The sequence below is a fragment of the Ursus maritimus genome, unplaced genomic scaffold (assembly GCF_017311325.1).
Source record: "Ursus maritimus isolate PB19 unplaced genomic scaffold, ASM1731132v1 scaffold_17, whole genome shotgun sequence".
In the NCBI taxonomy this organism is placed as follows: domain Eukaryota; kingdom Metazoa; phylum Chordata; class Mammalia; order Carnivora; family Ursidae; genus Ursus; species Ursus maritimus.
The window spans coordinates 18259979-18273772 of NW_024424119.1; the positions used below are offsets into that span (position 1 = coordinate 18259979).

A 13794-nucleotide genomic window follows, 5' to 3' on the forward strand; every position below is an offset into this window, starting at 1 on the left:
GAGATGCCCTTCAACAGATGACTGGATTAAGAAGTTGTGGTCCATATATACAATAGAATATTACTCAGCTATCAGAAAGAACGAGTTCTCAACATTTGCTGCAACATGGATGGCACTGGAGGAGATAATGCTAAGTGAAATAAGTCAAGCAGAGAAAGACAATTATCATAGGATTTCTCTCATCTATGGAACATAAGAACTAGGAAGATCGGTAGGGGAAGAAAGGGATAAAGAAAGGGGGGTAATCAGAAGGGGGGATGAAGCATGAGAGACTACGGACTCTGAGAAACAAGCTGAGGGCTTCAGAGGGGAGGAGGGTGGGGGAATGGGATAGACTGGTGATGGGTAGTAAGGAGGGCACATATTGCATAGTGCACTGGGTGTTATACGCAACTAATGAATCATCGAACTTTACATCAAAAACCTGGGATGTACTGTATGGTGACTAAGAGAATATAATTTAAAAAATTTTAAAAATATTTTAAAAATTAAAAAAAATTTTAAAAAAGTACAAAGAGAAGGTTGTGGGTGGGGCACTCAGCCTTTAGAAATCAGGTAGAGGAGAGCATGACACAAAGGAGACTGAGAAGAAAGTGTCAGGGAAGGAGGAATAATGAGGAGTTACACATGGCTGACAGGTCAAGATAAGGACTCAGCAATACCAGTGAAACAGCTGCTGCCAACAGTTCACCAGAGAGGAGGGCAATAATTAGGGACAGAGAAAAAAACACCTCCGGGTACCAATAGAGAATGTGTTCACTATACAAATAGAGAAGCTGGTCTCAGCAACACAAAGAGTTCACCTATATTAAGAGGAGAGACAGGGAATATATAATTTAAGGTCAGACACAGGTAGGTAGGAAAAATTAATTTACATATCTATTTTCCTTTATAAGAGAAGTTCTTTCCAAGCCAGGCCATATTTTATTTATCTTTCTGATGCCTAGCACAAAACTACAATTCATTTGTTGGAAGAAGGGATCAGCTTCAAAATCTGAACAAATATCATTTAGAAAAAGTATTAAATTCATTTTCCATAATCCAAAGGACACACAAGGACAAATGAGCAGAAGTTACATAATAGCAGCCTATGATTCAATATAGAGATCCTTGATATTGAGGGGATGAAGCAGAAAATTCTAATGACAACAATAATCATGGCAGAAATAATTATAACAAGAGTTGATATTTACTGTGCATCTACCATGTACTGTTCACTTCTCTAAAGCACTTTACAAGTGTTAACTCATTTAATCCTTATGCCAGCATACTGGAATAGGCACTCATATTATCCCCATTTTACAAATTATGAAACTGAGGAACAGAGTTTAAGCAACTTGTCCTATAGTTCACACAACTGAGGTGGCAGAACCAAAATCCAAACCCAAGTATATTTCAGAAATTTATGCATTTAAATATTCTATAGTGCCTCCCAGATCTTAACAGAATCAAAATGACCACTGAAGCATCATGGATGAAAACGTTGATTCAGACTGAATTTACCTTCTTCTTGTAGGTCTCTTAAGCCCACCTGAATAAATAAAATATAGAGGAGACATGGAGCTAAAAATATGTATTAAATATGAAAAATTATTAAGAGAAGGGAAAGATAAGTCTGTACTTCCAGTCTGTACCGGAAGAAAATATTCACAAAACACACCTGGTTAAAGGACTGGTATCCAAAATATATTAAAGAACGCTTAAAACTCAAAAATTAGAAAACAAACAACCCAAATAAAAAACGGGAAAAGATCTGAAGAGACAAGTCACCAAAGAAGATATATAGACGGCAAAGAAGCACCTGAAAAGATGCTCAACATCATATGCCATTAGGGTTTTGCAAAGTAAAACAATATGATGCCACTTACACATCTATTAGAATAGTCAAAATCCAAGTCACTGACAGCACCAAATGCTAGCAAGGATATGGAATAACAGAAATTCTCATTCACTGATGGCAGGATGAAAAATGGTACAGCATTTTGAAGGACAGCTTGGCAGTTTCTTACAAAACTGAACTTGCTGTTTACCCAGAGCTGAAAGCTTATATCCATACATATCCTGCATACAAATGATTACAGCAGCTTTATTCATGATTGCTAAAATCTGGAAGCAACTAAAATGTCCTTTGATAGGTGAATGGATAAGCAAACTGCAGTAAATCTATACAATGGAAGATTATTCAGCAGTAAAAAGAAATGAGCTATCAAGCCACAAAAAGACATGGAAGAACCTCAAATGCATACTGCTAAGTGAAAGAAATCAATCCGAAAAAACTACATACTACATATGATGTTGCAACCAAAACTTCTAATTAAATTATAGACTGTAGTACAGGATGTGAAAAAGTTCCAAAACTGGTAACAAAATCTGATTTCAAGACCAATGTTTGCTATCTTTCCTTTGGTAGGAGTACTTCTATATACGGAGATAACTTTTTTTTTTTTTTTGGTCACTATGTATGTGTGTTTATTTATTTATTAATTTATTTTCTGATGTAAAGTTCCATGATTCATTACTTGCATATAACACCCAGTGCACCATGCAATACGTGCCCTCCTTAATACCCATCACCAGCCTATCCCATTTCCCCTCCGAAGCCCTCAGTTTGTTTCCCAGAGTCCATAGTCTCTCAAGGCTCATTCCCCCTTCTGTTTCCTCTTCCCTTTCTTCTCCTACCGATCTTCCTACTTCTTATGTTCCATAAATGAGTGAAACCATATGATAATTGTCTTTCTCTGCTTGACTTATTTCGCTTAGCATTATCTCCTCCAGTCCCGTCCATGTTGCAGCAAATGCTGAGAAACTTTTGCTCATCAATTGGACAAGAACATAATTACCAAAAGCACAGTGAATCCAAAGGGGATCCAAACATCTGTTGAAGGTTTGGACTATGTAACCTCCAAAGTAGCTGCCCTAAGAAGACTATGTCTAGGAAACTATGAAATACATCACAAGACAGGATGGGTATGATTTAAAGAAACATGGAAACCAACATTTTCCTCATATACTAAATCAAATTCTTCATAATGTCATTCTTGATAAAACACACACAAAGCATTATGCATCCAAAAATCTTGCCAGTTTACTTTTTTTTTTTTAATCCAGAAAAGTTGTACAATTAAATGCAACAGAGGGGTCTTCAAAAGGAAAAAAGAAACAGTATGGGCTGATCTGTCACACAAAATATAATTTTCACCCTTTTGTTCAACTACTACACACAGAAAGAGACAGATGAAAAGGCGGGAGGATCCCATTTGGTGTCAGTGCTGGTAATAAATAACTTGTGAAATAGCTCAAAGGAATGAGAAGAGAAATGTAAATTCTTAAGTCGCACTGGTTACACCATAAATCTCTTTTTACTTCACCAATTGCTGAACTGGACGTCATCTCCCCAGTGAATGAATTTCTAAAAATCCTTTAAAGAAGTTAACTCCTGTTAAGAAGCTGCATTCTGTGAATAGTTATTTGTCAAGGAGATACTCCAGGGCTAGGAAAAAAGAAATTAGACTCAAACTTTGAGAACAAATCAGTGGTACATCTGCTTCTCTGTTTCCAACTCCAAATGGCCTCAAACATTTTTTATCAGTTTCCCCACAGCTCTCCCACACTCATGCCTGCGATTTAGGTCTTCAAAAGAAGAGGCAGCAGAAAGTTCACCTGCCAATCCAGAGGCTTCGACAGCAACACGTACATATAAAACTCCTTCGAATGCTGCTTAATTAACTGATGATGTTCATTCTCTCTTCCTTCACAAAGCAAGAGAAGTCTCTGAGGGCATTTTTCTCATTACCTTTTTAACTTCTTATAACTTGTATGTATTCCTTCGGCTATGGTTAGGAAGTTCTTTTCAGCAAAACTCAACTCCTTTGTAACTGTCAATTCATTTCCTCATTCTGTTTTATTCTAGTCCCTCTACTTACTCACCTCTGCTTCTCCTGGTGCAGTACTACCTTAGAACCACAGTAACAATAACAGCAATAAGAGCACAAATCAGTTGAGGTTTTCCATTTATCCCTCACCTTAAGGATTCAAATGGTCTCATATAATTTTATATTTAATACTTCTACTAAACAATGGCAAAAATCTCTTCAATCACATTTAATTTTTAGAATAAGTGAATAAGCTATAACCAGGAATTGATTCTTTATGATAGTCAAAAGTAGTCTCTTACTATGGACTCTGAGAAACAAACTGAGGGCTTCAGAGGGGAGGGGGGTGGGGGAATGGGATGGACTGGTGATAGGTTGTAAGGAGGGCACGTATTGCATGGTGCACTGGGTGTTATACGCAACTAATGAAGCATTGAGCTTTACATCGGAAACCAGGGATGGACTGTTTGGTGACTAACATAATATAATAAAAAAACATTAAAAAAAATAAAATAAAATAAAAAGTAGTCTCTTATACTTAGATAAACATATCAGTGAAAATGTTTTTAAGTACCTGCTCCAGTATGTATTTTTACTGACTTATAAAATCATATGTAATACTATAGTTTGTACTAATACAATGATATATGGAACCAAATTTTAAAATGGAGAGACAAATACATAAGTTTATATATATTTATTTACTTCAGAAGCATTGGTATTCTTTTTCTTGCATTCTCTGGAAGTGTGCATAATCACCCTTCGGTGACCACTAGTCTAAAAGGCTGGAAAAAAGCCCACAAAAAATATCTAAATTTCCACCATACAGTTTAATCATTGATAAACATTTTTCCCCTATTAAAGTTTACCTTTCAACTTTTTGAAGCTCTTATTAACAAGACAATTCTTACAGCTGTCCATCCTACACTAATTCATGAACTGGAAGGTCAAAATTTAACTACATGAGGCAACTACATTATTTTTTTAAAAAAACACAACAGTGGCAGAATTTGAGCCTAACCACAGCAAAATTTGGTGTGTATATTTTATGTGTGTTTGCATGTCTTTCTCTAATAGAAAGGAAAAATAATTTTCTAATAAAAAATATAGAGAAAGAGAAAGTACAGACATTGCACTAGGTACTGGTCCTTACAAAATCTGACAGCTAGAAAGGAACTTCAAGATCAAGGCCGAAGATTCAAACACTGCTTCAATCTGCTCTACAACAGAGCCACCAAGTGGTGGTTTATGTAACCTGTGTTCAAAACACCACTCAGCAATAAGGAAGGCAGCCCACTCATTTTGATAATTCTGATTATTTGAGATAAATAAATTGAACCAAAATCTATCTAATGATAACTCTACCTACTGGCCCTATTTTTATTCTCAGAGACAATATAAAACAAGCCTAATCACTCTTCCACTTGACAGCTCTTCAAATATTTTAAAGTGAGTGCTAAAAACCTCACCTCCTCTTCAACCTAAGTATCCAAATTTGACTTAGCTATTTCTCAGGTATAGTTTAAAAAATTTCTCACGATCACTTCAAAGAAGAAATGCAAAACTAAGAGCTAAATTCTTAAGTTACAAAGGAGAATAATTTGCAAAATCATACAAATTATACAATTGCAAAATTGTAAACCTCAGAGCAACAATTTAAACACAGACCATTATTTAAATACTACTGAACTTCTTAAGCAAATTTATTCATAGATACATATACATAAAGAGAATTCATTAATGTTAGCGGAGATTTGATATTTTAAAAATATTTTCTACAAATTAAATACCTCTTAAAAACAGCAGTTTTCATTTTTTTAAACTATAGCACAAATGGCCAATTTAGAAAATTTACATAAATAATTATTATTTTAGGGGCACCTGGGTGGCTCAGCTGGTTGAGCAATGGACTCTTAATTTCGGCTTGGGTCGTGATCTCCAGGTTGGGGGCTCCAGCCCCGCCTCAGGTTCTGTGCTCAGCAGAGAGTCTGCTTGAGATTCTCTCTCCCCCTCTCTCTCCGCTCCTCTCCCCACTGCCCCCCTGCTCACACACTCTTGCGCGCTCTCTCAAATAAAGAAATCTTTAATAAAATAATTATTTTAAAAAGTTAGCTAAAACTTGTCAATAATACAAGCCCTGAGATCCTCCAGGAAATTAATCAAAGATCTCAGGCTTGTACACGTATATGTGCTCATGTACACAAACACAACTGTGCTGAAGATCAAGCAAAACTCTAACTGATGTTTTTTATTACACAGCTGCCCTCTTGCTAAAAAGGAGTTAGGAAACTAACCCCAACAGAAGAGTTCCTATCTTACTATAGTACCAATCAATCAACCAGTAGATTGTATTTACATTTAACTAACGTTTGCACAGTGAAGGAAGACCTTCGGCTGTTAGTCCATCATTAATGTGTGGTAGAAGTTAGCTCACAATCGGATTCTCATCTTCAGCACCACTTATTTCGTGAATGATATTTCCTACCAACAAGATGGGAGAAATGAGATCTCGGCAAAAAATGCAAATTTCAATTAACTAATTCACAGTTAATATTTCTCAATATTTGAGTATTTTAGAAGCTGAGAAGCTGAAAAATTTGAAAGTGTAATTTAAATAACGTGTCAGTATCATACACTATGAATAGGTCATATAATAAGACCTACTTTATTCAGAAAGAGCAAAGAGAAAATTCAATGCTGCTTTATATTTTGGTCTACTGAACAAAGGGTTACTTTAATTCTAAATAAGCTTCCATGAATTTTCTTAAATGGTCAAGCCATTAAACAAAACGACAATTCATTCATGAGGAGCATTACAGTCTGTTTTTATTGAGCTCACTGTGAGCAAGAACAGCTAGCTATGCAAGAAAAGTTAGAGATAATATTAAATCAATTTTGCAAGTTTTCCATATTAAAAATAGACAACATTAGTTCATTTAGAAAAAAAGGCACCAATCTTTATTGAGACTACTAGGGATTTCTATTTCCTGGTGTCCCTCAGCTTCTTGGGGAACTCCAACAAAGTTACTTACTATCTGGTTCAGATTTTAGCTATACTAATATTTACCTAGAAGATGTTCTACATAATTGAATATTTTAGATAACTTATGTTCATTCCATTACGCAACAAAACATTTTATATGTAGCTATTTTTACAGACATTTTTCTAGAAGATTTTACCTATTATTTCCCTCTTTTCTTAAAAGAGTGCAACCATTTCCTACAGATTTAGTAGGAAACATGCACTGGAACTGTACTACATGATGGTACTGCTGTGCTTTGATTTTATGTTTACTCACCTCTGCTTGCGGTCACTTACTGATGAGTGTGTTCTTGCTGTTTCTGATGCCTACGTGAGAACCTGAGAGTGGTCTATACAGGCTCCTGAGCATAAAAGACTTGGGCTTTGTGGTATCTGGCTACTCTGAGTTCTTTTTCTCTCCCTCTTTGTCTCCATGGCTGGTTTTTAAATGACTAAAGTTACCATATAAAATCACAGCAAAATAGTCTTTTGACACTGGGAAGCAAGTTCTAAAGAGCTCCAAGTACCTGAACATGAGAGCAGAAAAACATCTTCCCTTAGAAGGCAGTACTGGCTAATTTGTACGATGAAGTCTCCATTCCTTTTTCCCTAGGAACTGGAATCAACCATGTCAATTACATGACATTCTTCTCTCCATAGATGATCTAATTGCATACCCTCCACAATGCCTGCTCATTAGATGCAAAGAACAGAAACAAAGAATAGCAGAGCTGTCCAATTACCCATGGGGCACAAGAGTTATATGAAAATGATGTATGCTTAGCATTTATTTATATATGACAAATAAATATCAATGAAAATATGAACCTGTGTCTTTGGTGGGTGCTCAAAAGTAGTCAGAATATAAAGATATATTTTTTTGGGGTCTATTTAACACAGTAGGACTTCTGAAAAACAATGGAATTTTTGAAACCATCTGAAATATTTATAAAACCCCAGAGTCCATAAATTAGAATTACAGAAAAATCTTGATTTTGTTCTCTCTACATACACATTGAATCACAAAATTAGTTACCCAATTTTTTTTCACGTTCTCAATTAAGCATTAATAACACAGACCACAAGTAAAAAAAGAAATTCTGTCTAAATAAATTGATGACCTACTTCTCTCTACCAAATAAGTTCTTTTTCTTTTTTTTAAAAGATTTTATTTATTTATTTGACAGAGAGAGAGAGAGAGGGAACACAAGCAGGGGGAGTGGGAGAGGAAGAAGCAGGCTCCCAGCAGAGGAGCCTGATGTGGGGCTCGATCCCAGAACGCCGGTATCACGCCCTGAGCCGAAGGCTAACGCTTAACGACTGAGCCACCCAGGTGCCCCTCTATCAAATAAGTTCTTATGACTCAAGTTTTAGAGAAACTATTCTAAGCCAGTCAAAGATCAGTTGCTTACATAATAAATAAAACAATCATTTTGGCTACAGCAGATTCTCATTGCTTTGAAGTAATTTTATCAGGACAGAGGAAAAATGTGAGGTGGTCTTTGAGTAACTAATAAAAAATTTTACTTTCAATTTTCCCTACAAGAATGAGAAGAAACAAAAAAAGACATGTGAAAGATCAACCCTATTGATCTACTTGGCTTGAATAAATTACAAATTACCACTTCAGTTCTGCTGGCTGGTAGTGTTAAAAACTACTGATTTATAGAAAATAAATAACGTAGAGAGTAACAACAAAGTATCTCTGCAGAAAAGACCAAAAAAAGTCACCCCATAAAAGCTTTTGTTTTTCCACATATAAGCCAAAGCTAACCAGTTAACGTATCTCTAATATCTTGCAGCTGATGATACACAGTAGAGATTACTAAATTAAAACTACTCAAGATGACAGCTTTTTGATGACACTGTAACCACATGTCACTAACACAGAACTACTCCAGTGGCTAAAGGAGTCATGAAATAAAAAGTACGTTCTATACTCTTTTAATCTTGGACCAAATAAATTATTCTGTTCCCTTATCTGTAAGATGTGGGCAAGCTGGAACACTGAAAATTTATTATTGGTAAAATGTTTATAATCTTCAGGTAAACGATATATAAAAATTAACTACTTAATTCATACCTTGTTTTAATTCTAAACCTTCAGGTTGCTTGTTCTCTCTCACAGCTGAAGTAGAATCTACACAGATGTCTTGTCTGAGGAATAAAAATAAATAAAACAATTTTTAAAACTATATTTGATCAAATAATACTTACTGCTCAGGTACCCAGAATTAAGTCACAGACTTGGGAAGACACACTGAATTCTTCTGAGCCCAGGACACCATTTAGTGCACTTGGAAACTCAGAAACACGTATACAAGTGTCAAAAACAGTAGCTATAAACCACTACCAATTTAAGCAGTACACATCTTTGTAAAAATCAAGGAGCAAAACTGGAAGGAATATGGAGTAACTTTTTCTCTTTTCCAATATCCTGCAGGATAGTTGGTGGGAGAAATCATAACTTACAGAGGAATCCAATAACTTTTCAACTTCAACTGTTAAATTTCATGGGCACTTTGGCATTCAAATTATTTTATATTCATCTAATTTCATACCTCAAATGCTTTGATGTCTACAGTATGTGCGAAATACATATTTTATATGTAATATACATATGTAATCAAAGTAAATGGATTAAAGTATAAGATCATAAAAAAAGTTCTCATTTACCATGTTCTCCAACAGAGCCTCAAACTAATGTTCTCTCTTAGAGGGCATTACACCATCTAAATATTAATGCTACAAATACTTTTCAGCAAAAGAAATTAATTAGTTGCAAATACCCAAAATGACTATTTTCTTTCTTAGTAAGTATTACCTTCTGGAGAATTTCTATACACACCCTAAAACTAACATACAAGAAATATTTCAGGAATTTTCCCACTCACAAAATTATTTCTATCCACTTGATAACAAATCCTTCAAATAACCAAAGGATAAAGACTTGTGATCATTTCTTTGAGTTTACAATATTCTTTGCCATCAACATATTTGGCACTCATGTGTTTGTTTTATATTAAATTTTACTAATGTAAGCACAAACTCAAATAGAGACTACAAAATTATTTGGATATGGTATTAGGACATATAAAAAATTAAAATTGAGATATCTGTTTAACACTTCATTCTAATATCACCTACTCAGATTTTACTCTTCCACCAGAATGACTGGCAGATCCCAAAGAAGGTATCAACAAATATTCTTTGGCAATCCAGGGACAGATAAAATGCCAATATAGTATATTAAGAGCTTTGCAAGGAATAAAGTTAAAATGTGCTACCTCAAGCTTTACAGTCAAATTAGATTTTACCTACTGGGAGCATTAATCTATTTCCTTTAGAGAAAATGTTTGTTTGCTCTTACACATCCTTGAATGGGCACCTAATTCTTCGAAACACATATATCTAAATGACTTGAACAAAAACATAATGTAACATCACCATTAAAAGGGCCATGGGTGGGGCGCCTGGCTGGCTCAGTCGAAAGAGGGTCATGAGTTCAAGCCCCACATTGGGTGGAGAGATTTCTTAAACTTCGGGGGGGGAGGCTGGGCATATGTAATACCCTAAGGATGCAACATCACCTATGCAATATTTATAGCTGAGAATGTATGACCTATATCATTAAGAAATCGTCAGTTAAACCCAAAATGGAAAAAAGTAATGTTCTATTAAAAGGGGGTGGGGAATTAAATGTCAGTGCTATAAAAGACCAAAAAAAGGTTGTGAAAATATTCCAGGTTAAAGGAGGCTAAAGAGCCATGACCACTAAATGTTATATTTGACATGACACTGCTGAACTGGAAGGGAAAAATGTTATAAAGGACATTATTCAGTCAAGACAAATTGAAATACTGATGGTAGACTGGATACAAGTATCATACTACTGCTACATTTACTAAAGCTGACACTGTATTGTGGCCATATAAATAGTGTATCACTATCCTTAAAAAAAAAAAGCACAATATAATATTTAGAGGTAAAGTGTCATGATGTATGTAATTTATAGCCTCAAATGTTTTAAAATAGACACACACCTATATAAAGAGAGGTAAAAAGAGGGTGTGCAAATGGGATAAAATGTTAATAATAGGTAAATATAGGTAAAAGGTATATGGATGTTTCTTGTACTGCTCTTATTCTTATAACATTTTAATAACTGTGAAGTTATTGCCAAGTAAAAATTTTAATAATAATGTAGTAAAATGCATTACTGTATGCATTATTTTATTTTCTCTGTGAAAGCCCCTTGGTTTCAAAACTGAACATCCCTATAAAGATTACCTGCTGCCATAAAGAATTTCTTTTAGTGCCCAAGGTGAACTTTTGTAACGTTCTGTTTTATCTTAAGTTAGGTTTAAACAAGCTGTTGAAGAGAGTCACCAAACAGAATTTCAGACAGCAGATGCAGTACAAGTACACCACCTTGTGGCTGAAAAATGAAATGCTAGATGCTTTTCCATCAGTAGTATATGAAGTCGAAAAAATATTCCAGAAAATAGCTCGGAATTTTAAAATCTATATAAGCTAATTTTTCCAAGATGTAGGCTTTGCAACTAAAATTATCATATACATACAGAGCTCTCTAATACAATTTAAAGATTTTCACCAAAAAGCATGAAAGAGAAGATATACACAAAAAAGGAAATGTCTTCAAGTGTTAAGAAAATTATGAGTACATATAATGTCTTTTTATTTCTAGCTTCATGAAAACAAAAAATGTCTACTTCCAGATAAGACATACTAGGTGTCAGAGTTAGGAAAACTAAAGCAATTATAATTTATATTTAAATGACATTTAAATATTTCTATCAAATACTTTATCTAAGAATTTTATAACAACTGTAGAGGCTTCTGGGTGGCTCACTCGGTTAAGCTTCCAACTCTTGATCTCAGCTCAGGTCATGATCTCGGGTTGCAAGTTGGGCCCTGCTTCAGGCTCCACGCCCAGCAGGGAGTCTGCTTGAGATGCTCAAGAGTGTGCGCTCTCTCTCTCTCCCCCCTCTCTCCCCTTCTGCCCCTTCCCCTGCTCGTGTGTGTGTGCATGCCCACTCTCTAATAAATAAAGCTTTTATAAAAAAGAATTTTATAACAACTGGAAAGAGAGAAGGCAAGAGAGGAAAGTGGGGAGGGAGCGAACACACTGCTAAATCTGGTTTGGGTTAAGAATCTTGCAATGACTTTTTAATTTCTTTCATTAAGGGGGGGAAAAAGCCCATTTTTCTTTTTTTTTTTTTTAAGATTTTATTTATTTGACAGAGAGAAACACAGCAAGAGGGGAGACACAAGCAGAGGGAGAAGGAGAAGCAGGCTTCCCGCTGAGCAGGGAGCCTGACTAAGGGCTTGATCCCAGGACCCTGGGATCATGACCTGAGCCAAAGGAGACACCTAATGACTGAGCCACCCTGGCGCTCCTGGCTTTTGTTTTTCTAATTCCCTTCTCCCATCTACAGTATTTCTCCTTAAAGCAGCTTAATTTACGATCTTGGCTTTGAATTATAAGAGAGCCATATACCCATCTCTGGGATTTAAGTCCTCAAACCAATATCATCTGACTTCCTTTCTTTCAACCTAAACACGATTCCACTCTTGATCCTTTCTTACAACAAAATAAAAAAATAAACTATCAGGACTACATCAAAATAAAAAAAGCTTCTGCACAGCGAAGGAAACAACAAAACTAAAAAGCAACCTATGGAATGGGAGAAGATACTTGCAAATGACAGATCTGATAGTCAGTTTCCAAAATGCACAAAGAACTTCTAAAACTCAACACTCAATGGATTTGTTTGTTTTCCAGAACTCAATGGATTTGTTTTTTAAGTCAGAGTAATACACTGGGGAGATCTGCGAACTTAAGAACAATTATACATGTGAATTACTAAAAATTTAAAATATATTTCTAAAGAGAAAGAAAGTCAATTTCTTGTACAAATAAAAAATACAGAGAAGATACCTCAATGGAAGGATAAAGAAGATTGCCAGCATCTTCCCATTTTGGCAAAAGTAAGCTGACAATCAGGCAAACTGGCATAACAAAAGGTAGGACTCTTGAGTCTCCTCACTCTCCTGGGAATAAAAACAGAGGCTAAAAGAAGCCAGCCTATCATTCTGAGCTTTCTACTATTAGAAATAAGAAACAAAGAAAGTAGAGTAGTCAAAACAATTTTGAAAAAGAAGGATGCACATTATCAGGTGACTATAAAGCTACGGTAATTAAGACACTGTGATGTTGGAGAGAGGATAAACTTACAGTTTGATGGAACAGAAAAGAATCCATATACGTGATCAACTGAGTTTCAGTAAAGTGCAGAGACAATTCATTGGAACAGAACAAATGGTACCGGTACAGCTGGATATCCATACAGATATAATTTCCAACCCATATCTTGCACCATATACACAAACTAACTCAAACTGATAACAGACCTAAAAAATGTAAACCTATAAAGCCTCTAGAAGATGCAGGAAAAAATCCTTTGTGACCTTGTTAATAACCAAAGATTTCATCAAAAACATGGTCTATAAAAATAATTGATTATTTCCTGGATTTCCTCCAAATAAAAAACATCTGCTCTTCTAAGGAAATGCTGAGAGAATGAAAGACTAGCGAGACTGGAAGAAAATATTTGCAAGCCACATATCTAATAAAGGACTATATCAGAGTATATAAAGAACTCTCAAATCACAATAATAAAAAAATAAAGAACCCAATTTGAAAAACTGGTCCAAAAATTAAGTCACTTGACCAAGGAAGGTGTACGGATGCAAATAAACATAAAAACAGACATGGTCAACGTCATTTGTTATTAAGGAAATGCAAATTTGGAACGACAATGCCATACCACTACACATATATTAAAATGGCTAAAATCAAAACAGGAGACAAATGGA

The 13794-nt window shown here is 35.2% G+C and overlaps 1 protein-coding gene across 1 annotated transcript in view; it reads right to left on the bottom strand.

Annotated features, from left to right (window-relative positions):
• CAAP1 (caspase activity and apoptosis inhibitor 1) overlaps positions 1-13794 on the bottom strand; it is a 54329-nt gene that overhangs the window by 20634 nt on the left and 19901 nt on the right. The window contains exon 5 of the mRNA XM_008695076.2: positions 8978-9051. Coding sequence (XP_008693298.2) covers positions 8978-9051 — 74 coding nt within the window. The remainder of the gene's footprint in view (positions 1-8977; positions 9052-13794) is intronic.